Source organism: Phocoena phocoena, chromosome 2, assembly GCF_963924675.1.
Source record: "Phocoena phocoena chromosome 2, mPhoPho1.1, whole genome shotgun sequence".
In the NCBI taxonomy this organism is placed as follows: domain Eukaryota; kingdom Metazoa; phylum Chordata; class Mammalia; order Artiodactyla; family Phocoenidae; genus Phocoena; species Phocoena phocoena.
In genome coordinates this window covers 139,199,348-139,224,744 of record NC_089220.1, presented here as the reverse complement: position 1 = coordinate 139,224,744, position 25,397 = coordinate 139,199,348, and the positions used below count along the sequence as shown (strand labels likewise).

Sequence of the window (25,397 nt, the reverse complement as noted above, 5' to 3'; positions counted from 1 at the left end):
AGTTCCTGGGCCTCTGGCTCTGGTGGAAAATCCAGGACCCCATGCTGGGGGCTATTTGAGAGTCTAGGAGGGATGGCAGGGACAGTAGGCCAGCTGTTCACACTGAGTCCCCTGGGTGCCTTCCTTCACACAGGCCAACAACCGTCACCTCCAGCCTGGGCCCAACCCTGGGTGTCCGTCGTTGGAGACGCTACAGTGGTTCGGGTGCACCCTTGAAAGCAAGCTAGGGTCCTCCACAGAGACCTGTGTCTGGTAGCACAGTGCTCCCCCTCTGATAAGAAGTTCCACTTCCTAGAACCAGCCCCTGCTCCCAGTCCTGGTCTGGGGGCAGGGAGTTCATGGCCCCTTTGTAGAGCCCCCAAGCTGACTTCCACCAGGTTGCCAGTCTCTCAGCTATTCCTTGCAGCAGCCACTCCTGCCCCATGTCCCTTAGTGTGCCTCTAAAATTCAGAAGAAGGGACACACAGTTCCCCTAAAAGATGATCAGATCTTTCATCCTGCCCAGATTGGCCTTCCTTAACTTGTTGTCATGTGTTGTTATGCTAAAAGGTGTGTGTCTCCTCCTGTGGTCTTTTAACCCTCCTGGGCACTGCCTAGTAGGAAATGTGGGGAGCTGTATGAGAGGATGCTTTGGGAGGCACATATAGTTAAGCAATAGAACCTGCCACTAACTAGCCTGTGTGACCTTGGGCAAGTCACTTAACTTCTCTGTGCCTTGGTTTTCTCAACAGCCAAATGGTGGTGATTATCCTGATGGTGATTATCTGTTCAGTTACACAGATGGGAGTTGCCAGACAGGATCCACAGCCCAGAATGGCCCTTCCGAGGCTGGTGTACTTCCCCAACTCCAAGAGGGCACCTTCTGCTCCTTCGCTCCTGAGTGCCCTTGCATTGGGCTCCAGAGGCCAAAACAGGAGCTGACTTCCCATTAGGGCCTTCTGCGGTTCTCACAGGATGGACAATGTCCAAGGCTCCCAGAGGAAGCACCCTGGGGGCTGGCCCAGGTCCAGCCTCACGCAGCTGTGGGTGGAGACCTCAGAAGTCTGGGAGAAGGCCAGGGGCTGGAGGGGTCAGAATGTGCCCTGCACTGGGGCCCCAGCCTCATTCCTGCTCCTAACTCGCTGCTCCTTCAGAGCAGACAGATGGGCTTCAGGTTGTTCCATAGCTCCCAGCCTGCACAGCCCTGCAGCTGAGGAGGATAGGGCGGGGAGGTGTTGAGCGAGCATGGGCAGCAGCTTACCCCAAGACCCAGCGATCTGTGAGGGAGCTGGGACTGCACAGTTGTTTGCCTGACTGCTGGTCCTGGCTTTCCCCACTACAGCCCCTCCCAGGCTCCTGGCGTTGTCATGTTTGAATTCAAGGCAACTTGTACCCCCATATCTGAGATAAAGCTGACTTTTCCCATTCAATTAATGTCTTCTACACGAGTGGCTATGCCTCAAATACTCTCTAACATGATTGTTGTCAACCTTAATTTTTTTTTTTTTTTTTTTTTAATTTAGAACTTTTGTTCCCGGACCAAAACATAGGCAGGGCAGAAATAAATAAACCCATAGATGGGAAGGCTGCTTTGGTTGAGACCGGGGCTGGGTACTCAGCTTCTCCCCCATCAAGAAATGAATGGTAAAAGGAATGCACACATTCTGCTCGCCTGCAGAAATCTTTCACTCCAAAGACAGTCTGCAGGTGATGCCACCCCAGAATCATACAAGGAGGAGCAGTGATTCCCCAAGTGAGGGCAGCTAAACAAGGTGATTGTAGTGGCTACCTAGATGAATAGTTTTAAAATCAATAGTCATAAATTGAAATGTGAATCAGAAAAAATATAACGTAATACATCCAACCATGACTTCTTGGTCGTTATTGCTCAGAAGGAGAGTAAGTAGTGAATTTATTTAAAGAAAAATGTTAACTAAATAATGTACAGGAGGATCACAGATATGGCAAAACTCACAAAAGTGGTTTGTATGCACAATCTAGGAGCCCAAGAAGGAACGTGAGGCATAGAGGGGAAATCTGTGCCGAGGATCCAGGGTCTGAATTAACGCCGAGTTCGGTCTTTAACCACTGCCTCTCGCTTTCTTATGGCTGCTCCATTTCACGAGCATGTGTTACCTGCCTGCTGTGTACTAGGTGCTTGCCTGGTATAGAGGATACCATCCTCATGGCGCTGAGTCTTGGGGGTGCTGGGAGAGCTGCCCCGGGATAGCATCGCTGAAGTGAGCTTCCAGGATGAGTGGGTGGTATGTGAAGGAAAGACAGAAGCTGTTCAGGCCCAAAGAGAAGCTTGGGGTGAGGGTGAGGTGGGGGTGAGGGTGAGGGTGAGGGTGGAGTAGGGGTGGAGGAAGGAAGAGATGGTGAGCTTGAGAAACCAAAAGAGGCCAGTGGGGCAGAGCAACAGGGGGAGAAGGCTTGAGATGAGACCAGAGAATCATTGGAGGCTAGATCACACTAGACCTATAAGCCAAGGCAAGGATTGTGGACATTGTCATTCATTTAGCCAGCGTTGAGCTTCTGCCCTGTGCTAGGCATGGAGGGGTGTACAAAGTCACAGAGGCTTCCCTTGAGGTGCCTAGGTCTAGTGAGAAGCATTTGAACACATAGATGGCCTTAAGTGCTGTGATAGAGGTGTGAACCAGAGGCCAGGGAAGCACCCGGGGGAAAGGGGCTGCCTGTTCATGAGAAGGCAGTGATGTTTGAGCTGGGTTTTGAAAGATGAGTAGGAGTTTGACAGGAGGGAGAGGAAAGGCATTCCCGGCAGTGGAAACAGGATGGGTAAAGGCACAGAGGTATGAAAAAGTCCAGGGAGTTTGGGGAAATGCCCACAACTGGAGCCACATCGGGCATTGGAAAGAGGAGAGGCCAGAGGGTCAAGTCCACAGAAGGTTTTCAGGCTCAAGCCAGAGCTGAGGTTTCATTCCACAAGCAGTGAGGAGCCAGAGACCAGGTTCAAGCAGGAGAGGACGATCCCTCTGCCAAGGTGTGTGGGCACGTTGGGTGACAGGGGAGAAGAACATGGTTACTGCTACCCAGTGGGGTGTAGAGATGGCCATGCCTGGGCCTTGGCAGGGGGCTGGAAGAGGGATCCCTTTTTATTATTCGAGAATGTGGGGGCTGTGGAGCATGCCCCTCTATGTGCCCCCAGCCTGGGCTGGCACAGTACCCAGAACAGGGACCTCTCATTACAGGGCAATGGGCTTTCCAAAAGGGTAAAGATCCCAGCCAGCTGGGCCCACGGACTGTGTCCAAAGCAAACAGGAAAAGGCCATGATGGGCCAGGCAGCGCCTCTTTCTTTATTTGGAGTAGAGATTAGGCCAATCAGGCTTACATAAGCTGCAAAGGTCTTTTTGCTGCAAAGGTGGGAGAGGGCTGCAGGTCCTACAGAGTGAAACTTGTTGCAAGGGGATGCATGACCCCTGGGTGCCAGCCTTCGGGGTACAACAGAGATGGCTTTCCTTGGCAAATTCTAGCCCTGATGAAGGGAGACTGGAAGCACATACTTCTCACTCTCAGTCACCCTCAGGGGCTGCTGCTCCCTCTGTCACCATGCCCAAGTTGCAGCCCTCCCTCGGTACTTGGCTTCCCACTCTTGCCCCTTGGCCATCAGCCCAGGCCTAATAGGGGTGGCTGTAGTTCACTGCAATGGGAAGTCCACACTGTCCAGACCAACGCCCTGGGGGGCAGGTCTCTAGAGAGAAAGAGGGAAGTGCTGACAGCTCAGAGCACCCTTGAGCCCAAAGATGGGCACCCAGGATTCCCCTGAAGACCCTGTACAGGGATGCCTGAATGAATTAACCTATGAACACTTACCGTCCATGCATGCATTTGTTTACCAAGCCTCCAGGTGGGCTCACTGGTTGCTGGCCCAAGACGGGGCAGGGAGTAGCTAATGAATGAGGAGCTGGCAGACCAGATGAGGGAGGAGACAAGCGTGGGCCCTGAGATGCATTTGGCCCTAGCAAGAGTCTTGCCTGTCTGCCATGGTTGGAGGAGGGCTCAGAGAAGGGGGTAGACAATTCTCCCAGGGCTAAGTGGGAGTGGAGACAGGGGTGGAGATGGGCTGCAAAGACTCCAATAAGGAGTGACGCCTGAATTGACTCACTCATTCATCCATGCACCCATTCACGCCTGTGTGCATTCACTCAGCAAATATGTATTGAGCAACTACTATGTGCCAGGCACCGTGCCTAGTGCCAGTGAGCAGAAGCAGCCAGGGACCTGCTCTTATGGGGCCTGCCGTTTGTCGGGGAGACAGGCAACACTCAAATCATCACCACACAGATCAAATGGAAAATTGTGCTGAGTTATAGGGCTTTGACGAAGAGGTTTGTGGTTCTAAGGGGCCTGACCTAGTCACGGAGGTCAGGGTGTCTTCTCTGAGAAAGACTTGAAGAATAAATAGGAAGTAACCAGGGCAAGAAGGGGGAGAAGATGATCCAAACAGAGGGAACTGCACATGCAAAGGTCCTGTGGTGGAGGGTCTGGGTGAAGGCCAGAGTGGCTGGAGTTCCGCAACAGAGGGGAGGGTGGTGAGAATGAGGTTGGGAAGTGGGCCAGCTGATAGCACTTGAACTTGTGGGTGTCTTTAGAAGATTTGGTCTGAATTCCAAGAGCAAAGGGAAGGTTTTAAGCAGTGGTGCAAAATGATCCAATTTGTGTAGCAAGCTAGTTTGAGGGGGCCCAAGTGGAAGTGAGGAGTCATGAGGGTCCAGCAGTGCCCACATAAACAATGACAGTGGCTTTGACCAAGGACATGGTGAGATTGGGGGGCAGGGTGAGTTGGATGTTGGGGTGAGGGTCAGGTGATATTGAGGTCTGAGGAACTGGGCTGGCAGATGGGAAGGGTGACGATGAACATCATATTCCTGTAAGAACATATTATATTGAGCATGATAAGTAATATCTTCCTTTCTACCAAGGATAGAATGGTTGACCTCTGAGTAAGAAAGAAGGGAAGGGAAGGATTTTCAGGTTCTACTATATGGTATTTAATATGTTTTCTCATTAAATCTGTTCAACAAATCTGAGAAGTAAATACTATTATTTATGTACAAGGAAAGGGGTCTCAGAAAAGTAAAATTACCTGCCCAAGGTCATGGCTGGGAAGAGGTTAAGCCTCCACCAGCCTCCCCTCTTAAAAAAAAGAAGAAAAAAAGGCAAAACAACTTATTTCATTCTTCTCAGTGAGCTTATAATTGAGGAAAAAGTTTTTGGCAGAAGGGAAAGGGAGGGGAACCTGGAAGAACTCCCTGCTCTGAAAGAATGCAAGGGAGGCTGGGGCCATGTCACTGAGGAGCCCTGGGCATCCATCCAACCACAGGGGTGAACCAATGTGTTTTTGACCCGAGCTAGAAACCAACTCTCCCTTTCTCTTCATCTCCCACCTCCCTGCTCCTGGGAAGTCCTTCTAACCTCCTGGACCTAACCTCGATCCTCCTGTTCTGGTGCCCATTGTCTCAGCTTGCAGGCAGATCCAAGCCACCTGGCCGCTCCCTCTCCCTGCTGGGCACGAAGCCTGACGCCTGCCCTTCAGCCCTCGGTGGGCTCCCAGGAAGTCTGCAGCCTGTAACCGGACAGTTTGCTCCCAGCAGGTACCCCTGAGCTGCACTCCGCACACTGTTCCTGGATCTCCTCTCCGAAACCTGGGCAGAGTGTGTTCCCACCCAGTCCGGTGACCTTCGCCTGAGCCCTGGTTAATTTTTGCCCAGTCTGCAGGCTGTGGGGCTCCTCCCCTTCAGGGATATAAGCCTGGCCCGAGGCTGCCCTGTTCCCCACCGGTCCTGAGCCTCCCCAAGCTCCCTCTGCACCCTCACCATGGCCAAAGGATTCTACATATCCAAGGCTCTGGGCATCCTGGGCATCCTCCTGGGCGTGGCGGCCATAGCCACTATCATCGCTCTGTCTGTGCTGTATGCCCAGGAGAAGAACCAGAATGCCGGGTACGCCACCACCGTGGCCCCTATGAGCTCTGTGGCCCCTACGAGCTCCGCGACCCCTACGAGCCCCGCGACCAGCCTGACAACCACCATCACCACGGCCACCACCTTGGACCAGAGCAAGCCATGGAACCGATACCGCCTACCCACGACACTGTTGCCTGACTCCTACGATGTGACACTGAGGCCCTACCTCACTCCCAATAAGAATGGCCTGTATATCTTCGAGGGCAGAAGCATCGTCCGCTTCATCTGCAAGGTCCCCACTGACGTCATCATCATCCATAGCAAGAAGCTCAACTACACCACAACCCAGGGGCACATGGTGGCCCTGAGGGGCGTGGGGGCCTCCTCGGCCCCCGACATCGACAGGACCGAGCTGGTAGAGCCCACGGAGTATCTGGTGGTACACCTCAAGGGCTCGCTGGAGGCAGGCAGAATGTACGAGATGGAGAGTACATTTCAGGGGGAGCTGGCCGACGACCTGGCAGGCTTCTACCGCAGCGAGTACATGGAAGGCAATGTCAAAAAGTAAGTCAGAGCTGGGTCTGCTGGGGGGCAGATCCTAGGTGCTGAGGCAGAGCTGGACCCTGGGAGCCAAGGAAGGGCTTGGGTTCGGGGCCTTTGAACCTTCGGGAGTCCTTGGCTGGCCCATCACTCCATCTGCAGCTCCGGTAGAGCAGCTACCAAGACAATCGACCCTTTCCCGGAGGGCTCCTCTATACTTTATTAGGGAGTAGGGATGAGAGATGAAAGTGCCCCTTGGATAGATAGGAAAACAGGCTCTGAGGAAAGAAATTTGCCAAGGTTTCCCAGCCAATACAGGGATGGAGCCTGCCAGGACTTTGACCCTGAGTCCAGAAGGAGCTCTGCTCTCCCACGTCAGCTGGCCTGTTGGCCTAGAGGCGGCCTGGGGGAGGTGGGGTGGGCAGGGATTAGGCCAGGCAGCATCTGTGCACCCCGTCCCTGCACACCCAGCAACACCCTACAGCCCCAGCCCCGTACACCTACACGGGCACAGGCATTAAGCTGGCACACCCTCTAACCCCCGCTTCGGGCAGGGTGCTGGCCACGACACAGATGCAGTCTACAGATGCCCGGAAATCCTTCCCGTGCTTTGACGAGCCGGCCATGAAGGCCACATTTAACATCACCCTCATCCACCCCAATGGATTCACGGCCTTGTCCAACATGCCGCCCAAAGGTGAGCAGGTCTGGCTGGGGCCACACATCCTCGGAAAGCAGACCCCCAGGGCTGGGGCACAGGGCAGGGAGAGGGCACAACCCCACATGCCTGCGTGCTCCCTGCCCAGGTCCCAGTGTCCCGCTTGTAGAAGACCCCAACTGGAACGTCACTGAGTTCAAAACCACGCCTGTAATGTCCACATACCTTCTGGCCTACATCGTGTGCGAGTTCACGAGTGTGGAGAAAACGGAACCCAACAACGTCCAGGTATGGAGCTGAGGCCACCTATCCTTCCTCGGGATTGGTCCTGGCCTGGGAGATATTCCTATTTATCCTCATCCTTGTCCCAGCCCCTGAGTTGCTAGGCAGTGTTTGAATCCCAGTTCTGAGTGATCTTGGGCAAATGCCTTAGGTTCTCTGACCCTCCGTCTCTGCATCTGAAAAGTGGGACCCTCCTCATGAAGGGAGTTCCCGACTCCTGGGTGCCAGACAGATGGTGTCTATGGCTATTGTTCCCCAAAGGCCCCTGCCTGTGACTCAAGGCTCTGAAGAGACACCCCCGCCCTCTCCTCTGCTGACCAAGCCTCCCAGTTTAACCTAGTTGGTCCCCCAGCCTGCCAGGTTTTGGGACTCGGCCCACCTGCACCAGGACCCAAGAAGGGCCCCTGACCTACCTCTGTCTTCTTTGCAGGTCCGGATCTGGGCTCGGCCTAATGCAATTGCAGAGAACCATGGCAGTTATGCCCTGAACGTGACAGGTCCCATCCTAAACTTCTTTGCCAAACATTTTGATACACCCTACCCACTCCCAAAATCTGGTGAGTGAGGTACCTCGCATTGGGGGGAAGTGGATGGGTCTCCCCCCATAGCCTGAGGCCATCCCACCAACAGCCTGGACTCCCCAGACCAGGTTGCCTTGCCCGACTTCAACGCCGGTGCCATGGAGAACTGGGGGCTGGTGACCTACCGGGAGAACTCGCTGCTGTTTGACCCACAGGCCTCCTCCAGCAGCAACAAAGAGCGGGTTGTCACTGTGATTGCTCACGAGCTGGCCCACCAGGTAGCCCCCCAATCATGGGGAGTGCAGACAAAGAACGAGGGGGGCTCTGGAAGGAGACGGCACAAGTTGTGGCTCCGTCCTTGGCAGCTGAGAAGGGAAGAGTTTCACCTGGCAGGGTGTCAGGGAGGAGAGTCATGATGATGTCGGTGAAGCCGAGCTCAAGACTGGCACACTGGGAACACTCGGTGAAGGGTAGCTCTGGGTACCGTTAGTGACCGCAAGGCGCCAGTGGCTTGCCGGGCTGACCTCCCCTCCCCCACAGTGGTTTGGGAACTTGGTGACCCTGGCCTGGTGGAATGATCTTTGGCTGAACGAGGGCTTTGCCTCCTACGTGGAGTACCTGGGTGCTGACTATGCAGAGCCCACCTGGAACCTGGTGAGCCCGCTGCCCAGGGACCTCTGGGGTCTGGGATGGGGGAAGACCTGGGTCACCCCCTCCCAGGCCAGTCTCCTGATGGCTGCTGGGGATTTGCAGAAAGACCTCATGGTGCCGAACGAGTTGTACCATGTGATGGCTGTGGACGCGCTGGCCTCCTCCCACCCCCTGACCACCCCTGCCGAGGAGGTCAACACACCCGCCCAGATCAGCGAGATGTTTGACTCCATCTCCTATAGCAAGGTGCTGCCCAGCCCCCATGCTGGTCCTGAGATAGTAGGGTCATGGGAAGGGAGGTGGGATCTCGGCCCACAGGGGCCCACCGAAGCTGGGGCCTCCGGGAGCACCTGTCCCCGCCCAATGGGGACACAGGGTCTCCTGCTGGCTCGGCGCAGCCTTCTGAGCCCCCTCTCCTCCACCAGGGAGCCTCGGTCATCAGGATGCTTTCTGAGTTCCTGACTGAGGACCTGTTCAGGAAGGGCCTGGCGGTGAGTACCCTTGGCCAGCCATAGGGTGGGAGGTGTTTCCTCCAAGCCCCGGCCTACCACAGAGGCTGAGTGGTAGAGCCTGGGGCAGCAGCTTTACCCTCACCGTGCCCTGTCTTTCCACAGTCCTACTTGAATGCCTTTGCCTATCAGAACACCACCTACCTGGACCTGTGGGAACACCTGCAGATGGTCAGTAACAACCAGCTCCCCTGAAGCCATTCTGTGGGGGTCCTGAGACGCTGAAAGTCCTTGGGGGCAGCACACGTGTAAGAATGTGCCCAGCTCCACTGCTTACCCTCCCAGGCAGGCCACCTGGAGGCTTGCTTGCTCATCTGTAAAATGGGCGCAATGATGTCTCCTTGAAGGAGGTGTTACGAGAGCCTGGGTCACAAGCCCTGGCAGGCAGCCCCCCTCATGCTACAGTGAGCTCTGTGAGGGCAGCTGAGGAGTGCCATCATCTGAGTAGCGAGGAAACGGGCTCTTGTGGTTCCCAAGCCCAAGCCTTCCTCTGCCTGGAACTTTGGAGCCAGTCATTCACCTACTCAGCATTCCTGGCTGCCCTGCGCCCCAGCTGGCCCCTCCCAGACGTGACTTTGCACACACCAGCACCCTCGGCACGCTCTCTGACCCTCCTATCCAGCCTCACCTTGCATTCCTGTCCATTCAGACCCTGAGTGGCCCCTGTCTTTGGGCAAACCCTCTGACCACTCCCACCCTCCTGCCTGCCCCTCCTCCCCACTTCTCTTGAGACTCTCCCCATCATCCCCCATCATGTCTTCTCCTTCACGGCGGCCCCCACCCCTTCTCTGTGGCCCTGGTCAGCCCTACTGATCCCCCCATATGCCTGTGCTCCATGACCAGCCTGACCAGGGAGGGGAGGCCCAGGGCCTTGTCACAGAGTCACAGCTGGGCTCCAGGGCCCTCCTGGCCAGTCTCCAGCCCGACATCCATCTGCCACGAGGCCGGTCCACGTCCCACACCTCCCACAGCGTCAGTCCCTCCCCTCCGCTTCCACTGTCTTCCTTGCCCAGCCTCAGTTTCCAGCGCCTTCCTTTCTTCCGAAGCCAAGCCCTCCTCCACACCAGCACCCCTCCAGCTCCATCTGTCCCTCCCTCTTTCCCTGAGCCCCTTCTCTCTGCAGCCCCCCTAGAGATGCCCTCTCCCTCAGCTTGCACCTTCCGACAGGGTCTTCTGCCCTCTATTTACGCTGTTCTTAGTTTTTTATTTTCTCAGTTATTAACAGATGTGGTTGGTTTTCTGTTATTATTATGAAAGCAATGCACACACATGGAAAAAGATGAAAAAAGATTTAAGACAATAACAACCACCCTAAGCCCATCCCCAGACCCTCATCCAGGTGCATTTCCTTCACATCGCCACGACGCTGCCTGTGACATGGGGACACTGGTTTTCCTTCCTCTCTGTCTCCTCTCCCTGCCTGTCCTCCCGGGTTTGTTCAGGCTGAGCCATGGGCATCCTGGGTGCCCCTCCCTGACACACACACACCTGAGGGTGGATCACAGAATGGGAGGCCACATAGATTTGCTTAATCAAAGTGGAATGAACCAGAGGCTGAGAAGCTCTTGGCGTGTCCAGCACTGGGCAGCCGAGGAGACAGAGAGCCGGGCTGGGACCCCAGCTCCTGCCTCCCAGCAAAGTGGTACCACTAAGGGGAGGCCAAGGGTGCAAGGGGAGGGTGGGTGGGTGGGAGAATGGCAGTCGCTGATGGCTGCACCATATCCCTCTGCCCAAGGCTGTAAACAATCAGTCGACCGTCGAGCTGCCAGACACCGTGCGTGCCATCATGGACCGCTGGACCCAGCAGATGGGCTTCCCTGTCATCACTGTGGACACCAAGACAGGGAGCATCTCCCAGAAGCACTTCCTCCTTGACCCCGAGTCCAACGTCACCCGCCCCTCAGTGTTCAAGTGAGCAGATGAGGTCACTGAGACAGGCGTCCTAGTGAAGGTTCTGAGGGGCAGTTGCTCTGGGACCCTCTGACCATAGCAGGGCCTGGCCCGCTGTGGCCCTGCCATAGTGGCTGTAGACAGTCTCCTTCCTGGGCCAGGAGGATGGGGGCGTTTTAGTGCCAGAGTTGGGCAGAAACTGGAAGTCCGGGCAAGGCTGTTCTTTGCTGGCAGTGCCCAAGAGCTGCCGTTTCTCACACCTGGCCTCTGGATCTCTTGTTGCAGCTACCTGTGGATTGTTCCCATCTCATCTATCAAAAATGGCAGACTGCAGGACCCCTACTGGCTGCCGGGCAACGCAACAGGTAATCCAGCCCTGCCCTAGTGGACAGCAGCCCCATCCCATACTCCCAGCTCCTGGCCCATGTTCTGGGGTTATGGCAGGCCTCAGCCAGGGCTTCCTTCATCATTTTATTCAACAAATGGAGCCAGCTTCTTTGGTTCTAATTTCTATGCTGTGTGACCCTGGCCAAGTTACCATCTCTCTCTGATCTCCATTTCCCCATCTATACAGTGGGGCTAGGAACAATATCTACCCCATTGAGTTGTGTGAAGGTTAAAGAGGAGGATTCCCGTGGAATGTTTAAAACAGTGCCTGGCACATAGTATGAGCAGTTCTACTCTGCCAGGCACTGAGGAAACCAAGGTCAAGGCAAGTCATCCTCTGCCTAAGCCAAGGCTGCAGGTGAAGGGAAGGAAGACAAGCAGTTCAAACGTTCCAGAGCTGTGCTGAGTGCTTTAACAGAGGCATATGTGGCCTCTGGGGTACTGGGGCAGGTGGGTAGGGAGCAGGGAATAGGGAGCTTCAACTTCATGGAGAGGTCAGGAAACACTCCCTGGAGGAGGTGAGCTGAGTCAGAGTAAGAGCAGGAGTTCGCCAGGCTAATGGCAGCAGAGAGAAGCTCGGGGACTGAGTGTGGCTCGGGCAGAGGTGCGCCCTCGGTGAAGCTGAAGCGGGTCCCTGCAGGCTGCAGGAGACAATGGCTATGTCCTCGGGCCGGGAGGAGCTGGGACAGGTGGGAAGTGGGAAAGCCATTGGGTCTGACCTGCAGTTATGGAAGGATCCCCTCTGGCTGCCAGGAGAAAGGGTGGAGGGAGAGCCGTGAGGAGGGGGCACAGAGCCCCCAGGAAGAGATGAGCAGTGCTGGGCGGCTAACTGGATGGGAGGTGCTGCCTGGGTGTGATGGCATTGTTACAAGTGGAGAGGTGGGAGGAGGAGGGGGTGGAGGGGGAGAGGCCGCCTGGGGAGTTGAGTCTGAGTGGCCAGGGGTGTGCTGATGGAGTTGTCCCGGTGGATGCCACTGACCCAGCCACACAGAGCCTGTGGGAGGCAGGGCGGCCACTGAGGTTCAGAGATGGCAACTGGTCTGTCCAAGGTCCGCGGCCAGAGTCGGGCCCTGGCAGCTAGTCCTACCCCTCTTCTCCGCCCCCCTCCTTGGCGTTGGCCCAGCGGCGTGAGGGCTGGCTGCTGCCAGACTGCAGCGGAGGCTGCTCTGCCGAGGCCTGGGTCGGGTCAGCCTGTGGCCTTCTGAGCAGCCCTGCCCAGCTCTGGTCTCTCCCCACAGCCCAGGACAAAATGTTCAAAACTGGAGCAGACGAGTGGGTCCTGCTTAACGTCAACGTGACGGGTTATTACCAGGTGAACTACGATGAGAACAACTGGAGGAAGATTCAGAATCAGCTGCAGATAAAACCACTGGTGGGTACCTGCCGCCCCACCCATCCCCTGCCCGAGGCCCAGCCCCACGACGGGGTCCCAGACTGCAGGGCCTGCCCGCACAGCCAGCCCGAGGTCACACGCTCTGTTGCCCCTTCTAGACCATCCCTGTCATCAATCGGGCACAGGTCATCTACGACAGCTTCAACCTGGCCAGGTGAGTGCTCAGCCATGGAAGCCTGGTGACTTGGTGAGTGTGGTTCCATAGTGAGAGCCAGTGCTGCCTGCCGCCGTCCTCACCATGTGCCAGGCTCAGCACCGTGGGCTCCCTGTGCTTGTGCACACCCCTCCCTTGGCCCCATGTCCCCGGAGATTGTCAGTGTCACAGCCCATACTTCCCAGAGAAGGACTCTGAGATTCAGAGCTTGAGTACCCTGCCTGAGGTCACACATTAGCCCATGACAGCCAGACGCAGTCCTGTCCAACTCCAAAACCACAGTGCACTCCACGGCACCAAGGTTTTCCGGAGGACTACCTATGGCCCAGGCCACCATGCTCAGTGCTAAGAAAGATACGGGAAGGACAGGATAGAAGAGATGCAGCATGGATAAACAGATATTTATTGAGCAGCTGCTGTGTTCATGAGCACCAGCAGGTGCCAAGTTCTTAGACGTAAGTGATGTCACCCATAGACATGGACATTTATGAACCAAATATGCACAGATGGCCTGAGGAGGTGGAGGGAGGAAAGACCAGAGAGCCAAGCAATCAGAGAAGAGGTGGGCAGAGTAAATAGCACAGGTTTCTTGTCTTTTTGAATTTCTGATCTGTCTCCTGTGGGCTGTGTGGCCTTAGGCAAGGCACTTTACCTCTCTGAGCCTCAGTTTCCTCACCTGTAAAATGGGGATAATGAGCAAGGAAATGTGACTGGCAGTGGGTGAGGGCCAGGCCTGGGCTGGCCTCGTTTGTGGCACCACCCAGCATCCACATCCCTCACCCCTACCCCCAGCCCCACCCCTGGTGAATGCTGGAGTTGGCTCAGTTGGGCCTCTGGGACCTCAGGCTCTAGGAGGAGGTTGGGGTTCCCACAGTGAGGCTAGACTGGGTGGGGGTGCTTACTTGAGCCCCTCTGTCTGTTCCCAGTGCCCGTATAGTCCCTGTCACCCTGGCGCTGAACAACACCCTCTTCCTGAAAAACGAGATAGAGTACATGCCCTGGCAGGCCGCCCTGAGCAGCCTGAGGTACTTCAAGCTCATGTTCGACCGATCCGAGGTCTACGGTCCCATGAAGGTACAGAGGGGCATGGCAGGGTTCAAGGACCAATTCCCCAGTGCCTGAAATTACACCATAAGGAAGTGAATAGAAATATTGCCTGGAATGGTGAAACACGCCACGTCCTTGGCAGTGGTGAGAGAGTAGGAGGGATGTAGGGTGAAGGGAGCAGGGATTGAGAAGGTGAGCAGGTTGGGCACAGCAAAGAAAGGACACAGACTTCTAGCAAGGTTTGCTAGATTTGGAAATTAGCAAATCCTTCTTTCAGAAGGCAACAGAAAAAGCCACAGAACAGGAAGGGGGTGGGAGTGAGGGAGAAGGCCTTTTACCAGCTGTGTGGACTCAGGCAATCCTCTTCAGACCCAGAGAACCCCTCTGTGAAAGGAGCGGGCCTGTGCCTGCCTAGCCTGCCCTAAGGGCCTGGAGGGGGATGCCGATGTTAACAGTTTTGAAGCTTGGGGGCACGGGCAGGGAGGATCAGAGGGAAGCTGCTTGCTCTGGATCCATAGCTGAACCCATAAGGATGTTCATTGAAGTGTGGTTTATAAAAGACAAGAAAACCAAAAATACTCAAATGTCCAACAGTTGGAGTTGGTTAAGTAAACTAGAATATCCAGTTGATGGGATATTATGTAGTCATTAAAAATGTTTTTCACATGATTAACTAACTGTTATGGTAAATGAGGTTTTAACTCACTTTAAACTCATTAACCTACCTACACCTTGGATTCACCCCATCCTCCTAATGTAGTAAAATCACAGTATTTGGTCAACTCAGTATTCAGCATTTACTTTATGTGATTATTTAAATATCATTCTCCGCCGAGCCACATAAAGTACCATGTTTGTGTCTCCTTTTTTATACATCTTATACAAATGTATCAGATAATACATTAATTTTGCTTTTTCCTGGAGGCATCCCTCCTGGTGCCCTCTGTCGGCCTGCTCCCTTCTAGAACTGCTACTCAGCTCCCATGCTGGGAGGCTCTCCATTGTTGCATCTCTTGTTTCCTGAACCCATGGATTCTTCCTTGAGTTTTCTCTCTATTAGGGGAGCACATCTTCCAGTTTTGGAGAAAGGGTTCATAAGAGGTGGATTTTTTCAGGTAGATTGTCTGAAATGTCTTTATTCCACCTTCACACTGCATTGAGAGTTTGCTTGGGTTTAGAAGTTTCTAGATTGAGGGACTTCCCTGGCGGTCCAGTGGTTAGGACTCTGTGCTTCCACTGTAGGGGGAATGGGTTCAGTCCCTGATCAGGGAACTAAGATCCCACATGCCTCGCAGCATGGCCAAAAAAATTTAAAAAAAAAAAAAGTAGTTTTTATTTTGGAAATTATTCCTCAGGAAATTTCAGGTCTTGCTCCATTGACATCAAACCTCTCATGTTTCTGTTGAGAAGCCCAGGGCCTTTCTTATTTCCAGTTCTTTGAATGTGGCCTGGTTCCCCTTCTGGAAGCTGTGGGCTCTTCTCTCCATGCTGGTGGTCCTTCATGCAGGCCTTTCTTATCCTTCTACATTTTCAACCTGGACAACTTTGCATTGCTCCTTTAAACTTTCTTCCTCTCCTTTTTTCCCCCGGTTCTCTCTTTCTGGGACACTTGTTAATCCAATTCACTGCCCTTACATTGGTCCTCTAGTTTTCTTCTCTCCTATTTTCTGGCTTGTTGACTTCTTGTTCTGACCTCTGGGATATGCCCTCAGTTTAGCACACCGCCTCTCCTCATTTTTTCCTATCATATATTTAAGTTTCCAAGTGCTATTCCTGGCTCCAGTGTCCTATGCAATATCTTCCCTGAACTCTTGGAAGATATTTATCATAGGCTTTTACGAAGTTTTCTTTTTCTTTCACTGACTTGTTTCCTCCAAGTCTTCTGTCTGTTTTGATCTCCTCTTTCAAGTTGGAAGCTGAGCTGCCCCTTTGAATTTGAGAGTGAGGCAGTGGTTGAAAGCTCCACAAGGAGGTGGAGTTGGTCACCTGCAGTCTTGTTATGGGGTGACTAAGTAACTCCTCGTGGGGACCCTCAAAAATTAATATCTGTGACTGTGTTCCCTTGAGACCATTCAGTCTCCAGAGTGATCCTCTGTCTTGTGCAGTAGAGGCTCACTTTCTGGGATCAGGGTGGGGAAGGAAACTGGGGGGGTACCTCCATTTAGGCTGTAAACTTTCACCTCTGGCCCTCTCTGCAATTCAGCAACCCTCCCACTGTGTCTGGGGACCCTAGTGCTGAACCCCTCTGATTCAGCCTTGCTCATGGGAGAGGGAGGGGTGTTGCTTGAGGCAGGGAGGGAAGTGGGCGCTTGAGGGTTTAATTAGTCCCTCTACAGACTTGGACTCCATTGCCCTGTTCACAGCCCGGCCTCACTCCTGTCCCCTGCACACCCAACCCTCTAATCCCGAGCCTCGCCACAGCAAGTCTCCTTGCTTCTGTCTCCATCTCCCCCACGGCAGGTGCTCTGCTGCAGACCCCCGCCTTGGCCAAGCCTGTTCCATCTCCCTCTCTCCACCTCCCAGCTCCTACACTGTGTGGCCGTCTCATCCACTGTTATTTCCTTTCCAATTCTCTTTGCTCTTGGGGGTTTATTCCTTTAACGTTTGGATGCGGATTCTGGTTGACACACATGATAATCTACTCTCCTGAACCAGCGTCTGCAAAGGAGTTTAATAACATGGGCTGGGCCTTACACAACAATGCCAGCTAAAAGAACAGCATGCAGAATTGTAGATATGCTGGGTAGAAAAGAGAAAGGAAGGGGCAAACTCACCAATTTGGGAGTCATGGATTTGGTAAGTTCTGGGGTGGTTAGTATTTTCTGCCTATGCTTTACAGTGTTTTCTAAATTCCCCACAATAAAGGCAGAATACTTATGATCAGGTGGTGGGGGATGGTAGGCCCTAAAACTATATTAGGAAATGGTGATACTTAGACATCAGTGTCAGAACTGGTTGAGGAGAAAGAATCTCAGATCAGTCATCTGAGACCTGAACTAGTGCCGGCTCCTTTGACCACTATCTGGCCTTGGGCGAGGCCCTTAGCCTCTGGCCTCTTGCTTCTGTAGCCATTAGCCCTTGCTACACTTGCCCACCCACATCAGAGGCTCCGTGGGGCTCCAGGTGGGTCAGGCATGAGTCTCTTCTTTGAGGCTGTTCATGTTTTCTTTTTCCCAGAATTACCTCAGGAATCAGGTTGAACCCCTCTTCCTACATTTTGAAAATCTCACCCAAAACTGGACTAAGCGCCCAGAAAGCCTGATGGACCAGTGAGTATGACCTCTCTTGGGCCTGGAGATCACAGGTGGCCCAGGCACCCTGACCTGGGAAGTCCAGAGCAAGCCCCAGCAGCATTCTCCTCTGAAGTTCCCAACTCCTGGCTGGACCAGGGCCACCAGTCAGGGAGAGACCCCACCCACCCACTAGGAATAGGGAGCCCTGCCCTGAGGCTCTATGTGGCCTCTTTGTACAAAGGACCAAACTGAAATTTCAAGGTCCCCTCACCGGCATTGTTATTCAGATTCTAGGTGTTGAAGGTGGGGCTGGAGTCTGTGCCCACCCTCCCTGGGCTGCCCAAGGCAAGAAGCAAAGAGGGGGACCCAAAGGGCGGGAGGGCTGCAACCTTAGAGCCCCAGCCCTGCTGCCCTTCCTGGAGTTGTGTGTCAGCAGGGGAGTCTTTGCCAGAGTCAGAGCCAGGCATGCTGACAGAGTGTCACCCCTGGGGCAGGTACAATGAGATTAATGCCATCAGCACTGCCTGCTCCAATGGGCTGCCTAAGTGTGAGGAGCTGGCCAAGAACCTTTACAACCAGTGGATGATGGACCCCCAAAATAACCCGTGAGTGTGTCCCCTGCTTGTCTCCTGATCTTTATCTGTCCCTCAAGCTCACAGCCCTGCCCTCATCAGACCCTCGTCCTGCCCTCCCTGCTGCTACTCTACCCCTGACACCCTGACCCCACACCAGGATCCATCCCAACCTGCGGTCCACCATCTACTGCAACGCCATCGCCCAAGGTGACCAGAAAGAGTGGGACTTCGCCTGGAGGCAGTTACAACAAGCCCGACTGGTTAATGAAGCTGACAAACTCCGCTCAGCGCTGGCCTGCACCAACCAGGTCTGGCTCCTGAACAGGTGAGGACCAGAGCTGGACGGGGCTGGGTGAGTTCCCCTCCCCGCCGGGGACCAGGCTCCCAATGTGGGGGAGAAAGAACCAGCCAGGCGTCCACACTCTCCTCCGTGGGATCCTCGTAAACCTGTGCAGTGGAGCAGTGTGTTTCCCAGTTTTACAGATGAGGACACTGAGGCTCAAAGAAGCAAAACAACTTGCCCAAAGTGTAGAAGCTTTACTAAGTGAGAAAAACAAGATTTGAATCTGGATCTGGGTCCACGTCCTGTGCTTTTAACTGCTGCAGTCTCCTAGCCTTTACCTCTCTGTCAAGGGCTGTGGTGCACCTGGACCTGAGGCCTTCTGGACATCCAGCTGGGCACCCCCCAAACCCTTGGATGAGGGCTCCTGGCTCCCACTGTGTGCCTCATATGCCATCTTCTGTACTTCAGTAAAGAAGAGCTACCCTCAATGTCAAAGACAGGAGTGGCCATCCTACCTGGTGCAGCGCTTACCCCTTCCTTTGTTCATTCATCGTCAGATATTTATCAAGCACTTGGTCTATGTCAGTATGATACCTAGCATAGCCAGTGACCCTGCTTAGGGGACTCAGTGTCCCATCTACAGGAGGGCGGTAGGACCGAGGAGTCTTTAACCCGCAGCATGCTGAAGGCATGTTGAGAGGTTGCAGGAGAGGTGTGTGGGGTGGAGGGCAGGGTCCTTTTACTTATTACGCAGCATGCTGTCCTCACAGGTACCTGAGTTACACCCTGAACCCAGACCTCATCCGGAAGCAGGATGCCACCTCCACCATTAACAGCATTGCCAGCAACGTCGTCGGGCAATCTCTGGCCTGGGAATTTGTCCAGAGCAACTGGAAGAAAATCTTTCAGGAGTGAGTCTGCTGAGAGCATGTTAGGGGAAGCGCACACCAAGGCTGTGTCCCCTGGGGGTGGGCTGTGTGCACCAGACCCTGTAGGGTTGGGAGTGGACGGTAGACACTGCATCGGAGTGGTCCAAAAGGAACCCAGCTTGAGGTCGGGAAGGGACAGGTATTGAAAGATGTGGCAGCGGGGCACAGCTGTCCCTTTTCCCACTTGGGGGAAAGAAAGTCTGGCTGGTGGGAGTGTTCTCTGAAGAGATGGGAGCAAGGACACTGCAATCAAACCTGTGTTCAAGTCCCTAGTGGTGTCTCCTTGGACATGTCATTTCATCACATCTACGAGATAGGGACAGTCACAGGGTCCCGTGTCGCCTGCCAGTCACTGAACGTTGGTTCCTGGCCCCCCTCACGGTTCCTCTCTCTCCCTGCCCTGCAGTTACGGCGGTGGTTCCTTCTCCTTCTCCAACCTCATCCAGGCTGTGACCCGAAGATTCTCCACTGAGTTCGAGCTGCAGAAGGTAAGAAGCCCTGGACCTTGGGGCAGCACCCAGAAGCCCATCCCCAGTCTCAAGGGACAGCCGCCACTCAGCTCCCACCGCATGTGTTCACAAGGCAGCGGGGCTCCATGTGGTCAGGCCTTCCTCATGTACAGGGGAAACTGGGTATCCAGACTTTCTAAATGTCACAATTCAATCACAGATATTCATCTTGGAATTTTTGTATAGGCAAAAGGTAAAGAGAATAATATAATGAACCTCCACGTACCCGTTACTCAGATTGAACAATTGTTAACATTTGCTGACATTTTTTGGGAGTGGACAGTTTTCAAGCTAATCACTGATACTATATAATTTCACCTATAAACACTTTAGTCATATCTAAAATAAAGGAATTTTAAAACATAATCTATCATTAGCAAATACAAGAAAATTAACAATGCCTTACTATCATCTTATACCCAGGCCATTTTCAAATTCTGTCCTTTTTTTGGCCGTGCCACAGCCGCTTGTGGGATCTTAGTTCCCTGACCAGCGATTGAACCTGTGCCCCCTGCATTGGGAGCACAGAGTCTTAACCACTGGATCACCAGGGAAGTCCCCTATGTTCATGTTTTTGAGTGAACCTCTGTTTTTAGTTCTCGTGGGTGTACACCTAGGAGTGGAATTGCTAGGTCATTTGGTAACTGTGTTTAACTTTTTGAGAAACTGCCAAAATGTTTTCCAAAGCAACTGCACCAACTTACATTCCCACTAGCAATGTATGAAGGTTCCAATTTCTTTATGTTTGGGGGAGAATTGTTATTTTCCTTTTTTAAAAAATTATAGCCATCCTACTGGGTGCAAAGTGGTATCTCACTGTGGTTATGAGTGACATTTCTCGGATGACTAATGATGTTGAGCATCATTTCATGTGCTTCTTGGCCGTTTGTATGTCTTCTTTGGAGAAATGTCTATTCAAATCCTTCACTCATTTTTTAAAAAAAATTATTTATTTATTTTTGGCTGCATTGGGTCTTCATTGCTGTGCGCGGGCTTTCTCTAGTTGCGGCGAGTGGGGGCTGCTCTTCGTTGCGGTGCACCAGCTTCTCATTGCGGTGGCTTCTCTTGTTGTGGAGCATGGGCTCTAGGCACGCGGGCTCAGTAGTTGTGGCTCGTGGGCTCTAGAGCACAAGCTCAGTAGTTGTGGCACGCGGGCTTAGTTGCTCTGTGGCATGTGGGATCTTCGTGGACCAGGGCTCGAACCCGTGTCCCCTGCATTGGCAGGCGGATTCTTAACCACTGTGCCACCAGGGAAGCCCCCTTCACTCAGTTTTTAATTGGTGTATTTGTCTTTTTATTGTTGAGTTACAAGAGTTCTTTATATATTCTGGATACTAGGCCCTTATTAGACAAATGATTTCCAAATATTTTCTCCCATTTTGTGGATTGTCTTTTCAGTTTCTTGATAGTGTCTTTGATACACAAAGTTTTCAATTTTTAAAAAAATATTTATTTATTTATTTATGGCTGCATTGGGTCTTCACTGCTGCACGTGGGCTTTCTCTAGTTGCGGCGAGCTGGGGCTTCTCTTGTTGTGGAGCACGGGCTCTAGGCACGAGGGCTTCAGTGGTTGTGGCACGTGGGCTCAGTAGTTGTGGCTCGCAGGCTCTAGAGCACAAGCTCAGTAGTCGTGGTGCAGGGGCTTAATTGCTCCGGGGCATGTGGGATCTTCCCGACCCAGGGATCGAACCTATGTCCCCTGCATTGGCAGGTGGATTCTTTACCACTGAGCCACCAGGGAAGTCCAAAAGTTTTTTATTTTGATGAAGTCTAACTTTCTATTTTTCTTTTGTTGCTTGTGCTTTATGTGTCATATATAAGAAACAATTACCTAATCCTAGGTCACAAAGATTTACACCTATGCTTTTTACTAAGATTCTTATCATTTTAGCTCTTACATTTAGGAGTGATCAATTTTGACTTAATTTTTGTCCATGGTGTAAGGCAGAGGTCCAATTTCATCCCTTTGCATGTGGCTATCCAGTTGTCCCAGTACCATTTATTAAAAGGACTATTCCTTTTTTTTGTAGTATCATTAATTTATTAAAAAATTTTATTGGAGTATAGTTGATTTACAATGTTGTGTCAGTTTCAGGTGTACAGCAAAGTGATTCAGTTATACATATACATATATTCATTCTTTTTCAGATTCTTTTCTCATATAGCTTATCACAGAATATTGAGTAATGCTCCCTGTGCTATACAGTAGGTCCTTGCTGGTTATCTATCTTATATATAGTGGTGTGTGTATATTAATCCCAAGGTCCTGATTTATCTCTCCTGGCCCCTATGTTTCCTCTTTGGTAAGCATAAGTTTGTTTTTGATATCTGTAAGTCTGTTTCTGTTTTGTAAATAGGTTCATTTGTATCATTAAAAAAATAGATTCCACATATAAATGATATCTATGATATTTTTCTTTCTCTGTCTGACTTACTTCATTTAGTATGATAATCTCTAGGTCCATCCATGTTGCTGCAAATGGCATTATTTCATTCTTTTTTATGGCTGAGTAATATTCTATTGTAGATATGTACCACATCTTCTTTATCCATTCCTCTGTTGATAAAAGGACTATTCTTTCATCCATTGAATGATCTTGGCACCTTTGTTGAAAATCATTTGACTATAAATTTTAAGGTCTATTTCTGGACTCTCAATTCTATTTCATTGATCTGTTTGTCTTTATGCTAGTACACATTGTCTTAGTTATCATAGATTTGTAGTGAGTTTTGAAATCGGGATTGTGGGCCCTCCAACTTTGTTCTTTTTCAAGATCATTTGGCTATTCTGAATCTTTGCATTTCTTTATGAATTTTAGGATCAGCTTGCCAATTTCTGCAAAAAAATACAGTTGGAATTTTGATAGAGATTGTATTGAATCTGTAGATCAATTTGGGAAGTATTTCCATGTTAGTAATATTAAATCTACCAATCCATTAACACAGACTTATTTGTCATTATTTTTCCTTTTATTTAGGTCTTCTTAATTTTTCTCAACAATATTTTACAGTTTTCAGCATACTGGTCTTGCACTTCTTTTGTCAAATTTATTCCTAAGTATTTTATTCTTTTTGATGCTATTGTAAACGGAACTGTTTTCTTAATTTCATTTTCAGATTTTTCACAACTAGTGTATAGAAATACAATTGATCTTTGTATATTGCTCTTATATCCTGCAACCTTGTTGAACTCATAAGTTTTAATAGTTGTGCTTTTTTATTTTTCGATTCCTTGGGATTTTCTGTATACAAAATCGTGTCATCTGCAAATAGAGATAGTTTACTTCTTCCTTTCTGGATGCTTTTAATTTCATCTTCTTGCCTAATTGCCCTCGCTACAACCTCCAGTACTAATAAATCTTTTAATCTGTAGTATCTCTTTAAAAAAAAAAACCAACAAAAAAAACATTTATTTGCTCAAGCAACTGGGCCATTTGTACTATAGAAATGGCCACATTTTGAATTTGGCTGGTTGCTTCCTTGTGGTGTCTGTTTAATTTGTTCCTCTCTCCTCCCTTGATTGGATTGAGATTGTAATTCATTTAAAAACTGAGGATCAACTCAATAAGAACCTCACAATGAAGATTAAATACCTGTAGGAGCCAGGGTGAACCTTGGGGCAGTCTTTTTTTTTTTTTTAATAAATTTATTTATTTATTTTTGGCTGTGTTGGGTCTTTGTTGCTGCATGCAGCCTTTCTCTAGTTGCAGCAAGCAGGGGCTACTCTTAGTTGTGGTGCGCGGGCTTCTCACTGCAGTGGCTTCTCTTGTTGCAGAGCGCGGGCTCTTGGCGTGCGGGCCTGCTTCAGTAGTTGTGGCTCGCAGGCTCTAGAGTGGAGGCTCAGTAGTTGTGGCGCATGGGCTTAGTTACTCCGAGGCATGTGGGATCTTCCTGGACAAGGGCTTGAACCCGCGTCCCTTGCATTGGGAGGCGGATTCTTAACCACTGCACCATTAGGGAAGCCCAGGGCTGTCATTTTTGACCCCTGCCAGGGAGAGGGAAGGACTGGCCCTGCCTGTCCTGGAGAACAGGCTGTGGTCCCCATTCCCATGTTAGGGGCCCTAACATGGAGGGGGAGGACAGAGGATCTGGCAGCCCTCTCCTCAGGGCTGTGTTAGAGACCTAACCAGGGGCTCAGAATTATCCTTTTCCTCGCAGCTGGAGCAGTTCAAGAAGAACAACATGGATGTAGGCTTCGGCTCAGGCACCCGGGCTCTGGAGCAAGCCCTGGAGAAGACCAAAGCCAACATCAAGTGGGTGAAGGAGAACAAGGAGGTGGTGTTAAAGTGGTTCACAGAACACAGCTAAATAGTCCCTGGTGCTTACAGTCACCTGGCCCCCATGTAAGATGCCCACGTGTGTCTATCCAAGTGGCTCACGGTAGGGCCCCCATTCCTGAAGCCTGAGGCACCCGTATCATCCCCTTAGGAACAGAGTCTCTGGCCCATGTTCTCTCCACTCTGCCCAGGGGGCCAATCCAGTTTCTGATGGCCAGACTGTCCAAGTGCCTCCCAGCCCCTGCCCCTCATGACAACCCCACCCCAGGCCTGGCATGGCTCCTGTCACCCAGGGCCCTGGGGCTGATCTCAGGGAAGTCCAGCTCAAGGGCCAGATGAGCAGAGGCCCTTGATGGATGATGGACTGCCTTGGAGGGCTGCCCTGTGCCCTCTCTCACCCTCCCATAAAGACCCTGAACCTGAGGAGTCAACAGAGCACCAGATCTGTATATTTTTTTCTAAGATAAAATGTAAATAAAGGATTTCTAGATGAGCTTCCAGACTCATTACTAAACTAGAGCAGGAGTGGATCTGCACAACAGCTAGAGAACCTGGGGTGCGTGGGGGCCTTGGACCCCCAGGAAACATAGGAGGGAAGAAGTACCCAGCCTGCCGGTCCTTCCTAGAACACCTGTATGGCAGTGTCTGCCTGCAGTGTTCATTTCATTGGCAGGATTGAGACTCTGGGTGCTGGGGAACCACTGGAGGTGGAAGGAATGGGGACACAGCAGTCCCCAAGGTGGAGTAGGGCTTGGTGCCAGACACAGAGCAGGTCCTGACAGTGGAGGGAGTGCTTTTCCAGAAAGCAGGAGTTTCCATGGTTTCAGAAGCTAGGATTTGCACCTGAACTAGCGTAAGGCAAGTTCAGGGAGCAGGGTGCTGGCTGGGCCCCTCTTCCTGCACTGCAGCCAGCACACCTGGGAGAGTGAGAGAAAAGGGCTCACGGTAAGGGCAGCAAGCCCTGGGTCCAGGCCTGGTGTGACCACTCACTGCCCAAGGGCATGTCCTGCCACCTCTCCAGGATCCCTGCGTGGCATATCAGTTTGTAAAGTGGTTGTTTTCAAGAGTAGCATACAGAAAAAGGCAGGTGCTCTCCAGATCACCTGGGGCAGCCAGTGATCAGGGCCAACTCTGAGGAGAAGGTCTGGGACCCGCAGGGCTCCACGGCCCACATCAGCCTTGGTGGAAATTTCTTGGCAAAGGAGGTCCAGCTGAGCACCCAAGGCTGGTGGGAGGGAAAGAGGGAGGTAACAGATAGCCCAGGCTCCTCAGGGGTCACCTCCAGTTGACCCCACCTGTGAGCTGCTCCAGCTGAAGTCTTCAAGTCCAGCCTGTTTCTTGACCCCTGGGCTTTGGTTTCCTCATCTGCATGATAAAGACGATCTATCATAGGGTTGGTGTGTGGATCTAAGGAGATTCACGTACTTAGCACACAGTCTGACACTTAAGGAGAGCAGGGTGTTACTATCATCCTTAGCCCTGTCTCCTGCTCAAGGCCCCATTCATCCTTTTTCCTCCCAGCCTCTTCCTCCTTGTGAGAAACGCGCCAGCGGGCCTGGGGCCAGGAAGGCTCCTCCACGCTCCACTGCCTTCCGCATATCAAAGGATGGGGCGGGCCAAGGGGTGGGACCAGCCTTGGTTATGGGTCCCTCCAC

General features: G+C 52.1%; 1 protein-coding gene across 1 annotated transcript; it reads left to right on the top strand.

The window, feature by feature from the left end:
• The first annotated feature begins 5,812 nt into the window (after positions 1 to 5,812).
• Positions 5,813 to 23,773, top strand: ANPEP (alanyl aminopeptidase, membrane). The gene is made up of 20 exons (XM_065901008.1): positions 5,813 to 6,468; positions 6,999 to 7,141; positions 7,251 to 7,390; positions 7,815 to 7,941; positions 8,029 to 8,183; positions 8,446 to 8,559; positions 8,659 to 8,802; positions 8,982 to 9,047; positions 9,171 to 9,236; positions 10,801 to 10,976; positions 11,241 to 11,320; positions 12,581 to 12,714; positions 12,834 to 12,889; positions 13,816 to 13,963; positions 17,114 to 17,205; positions 17,664 to 17,774; positions 17,902 to 18,069; positions 18,798 to 18,938; positions 19,363 to 19,444; positions 23,624 to 23,773. Exons 1-20 carry the CDS (start codon positions 5,816 to 5,818, stop codon positions 23,771 to 23,773), a joined length of 2,946 nt encoding a protein of 981 aa, XP_065757080.1. The 5' UTR covers positions 5,813 to 5,815.
• Positions 23,774 to 25,397: the final 1,624 nt, after the last annotated feature.

Bases quoted from the DNA above. Each gene is read 5' to 3' on its own strand.
- ANPEP (XM_065901008.1), top strand. From the start codon at position 5,816: ATGGCCAAAGGATTCTACATATCCAAGGCTCTGGGCATCCTGGGCATC. The intron at 8,803-8,981 runs GTGCTGCCCAGC...CTCCTCCACCAG, and splicing joins ACTCCATCTCCTATAGCAAG to GGAGCCTCGGTCATCAGGAT. The intron at 18,939-19,362 runs GTGAGTCTGCTG...CCTGCCCTGCAG, and splicing joins TGGAAGAAAATCTTTCAGGA to TTACGGCGGTGGTTCCTTCT.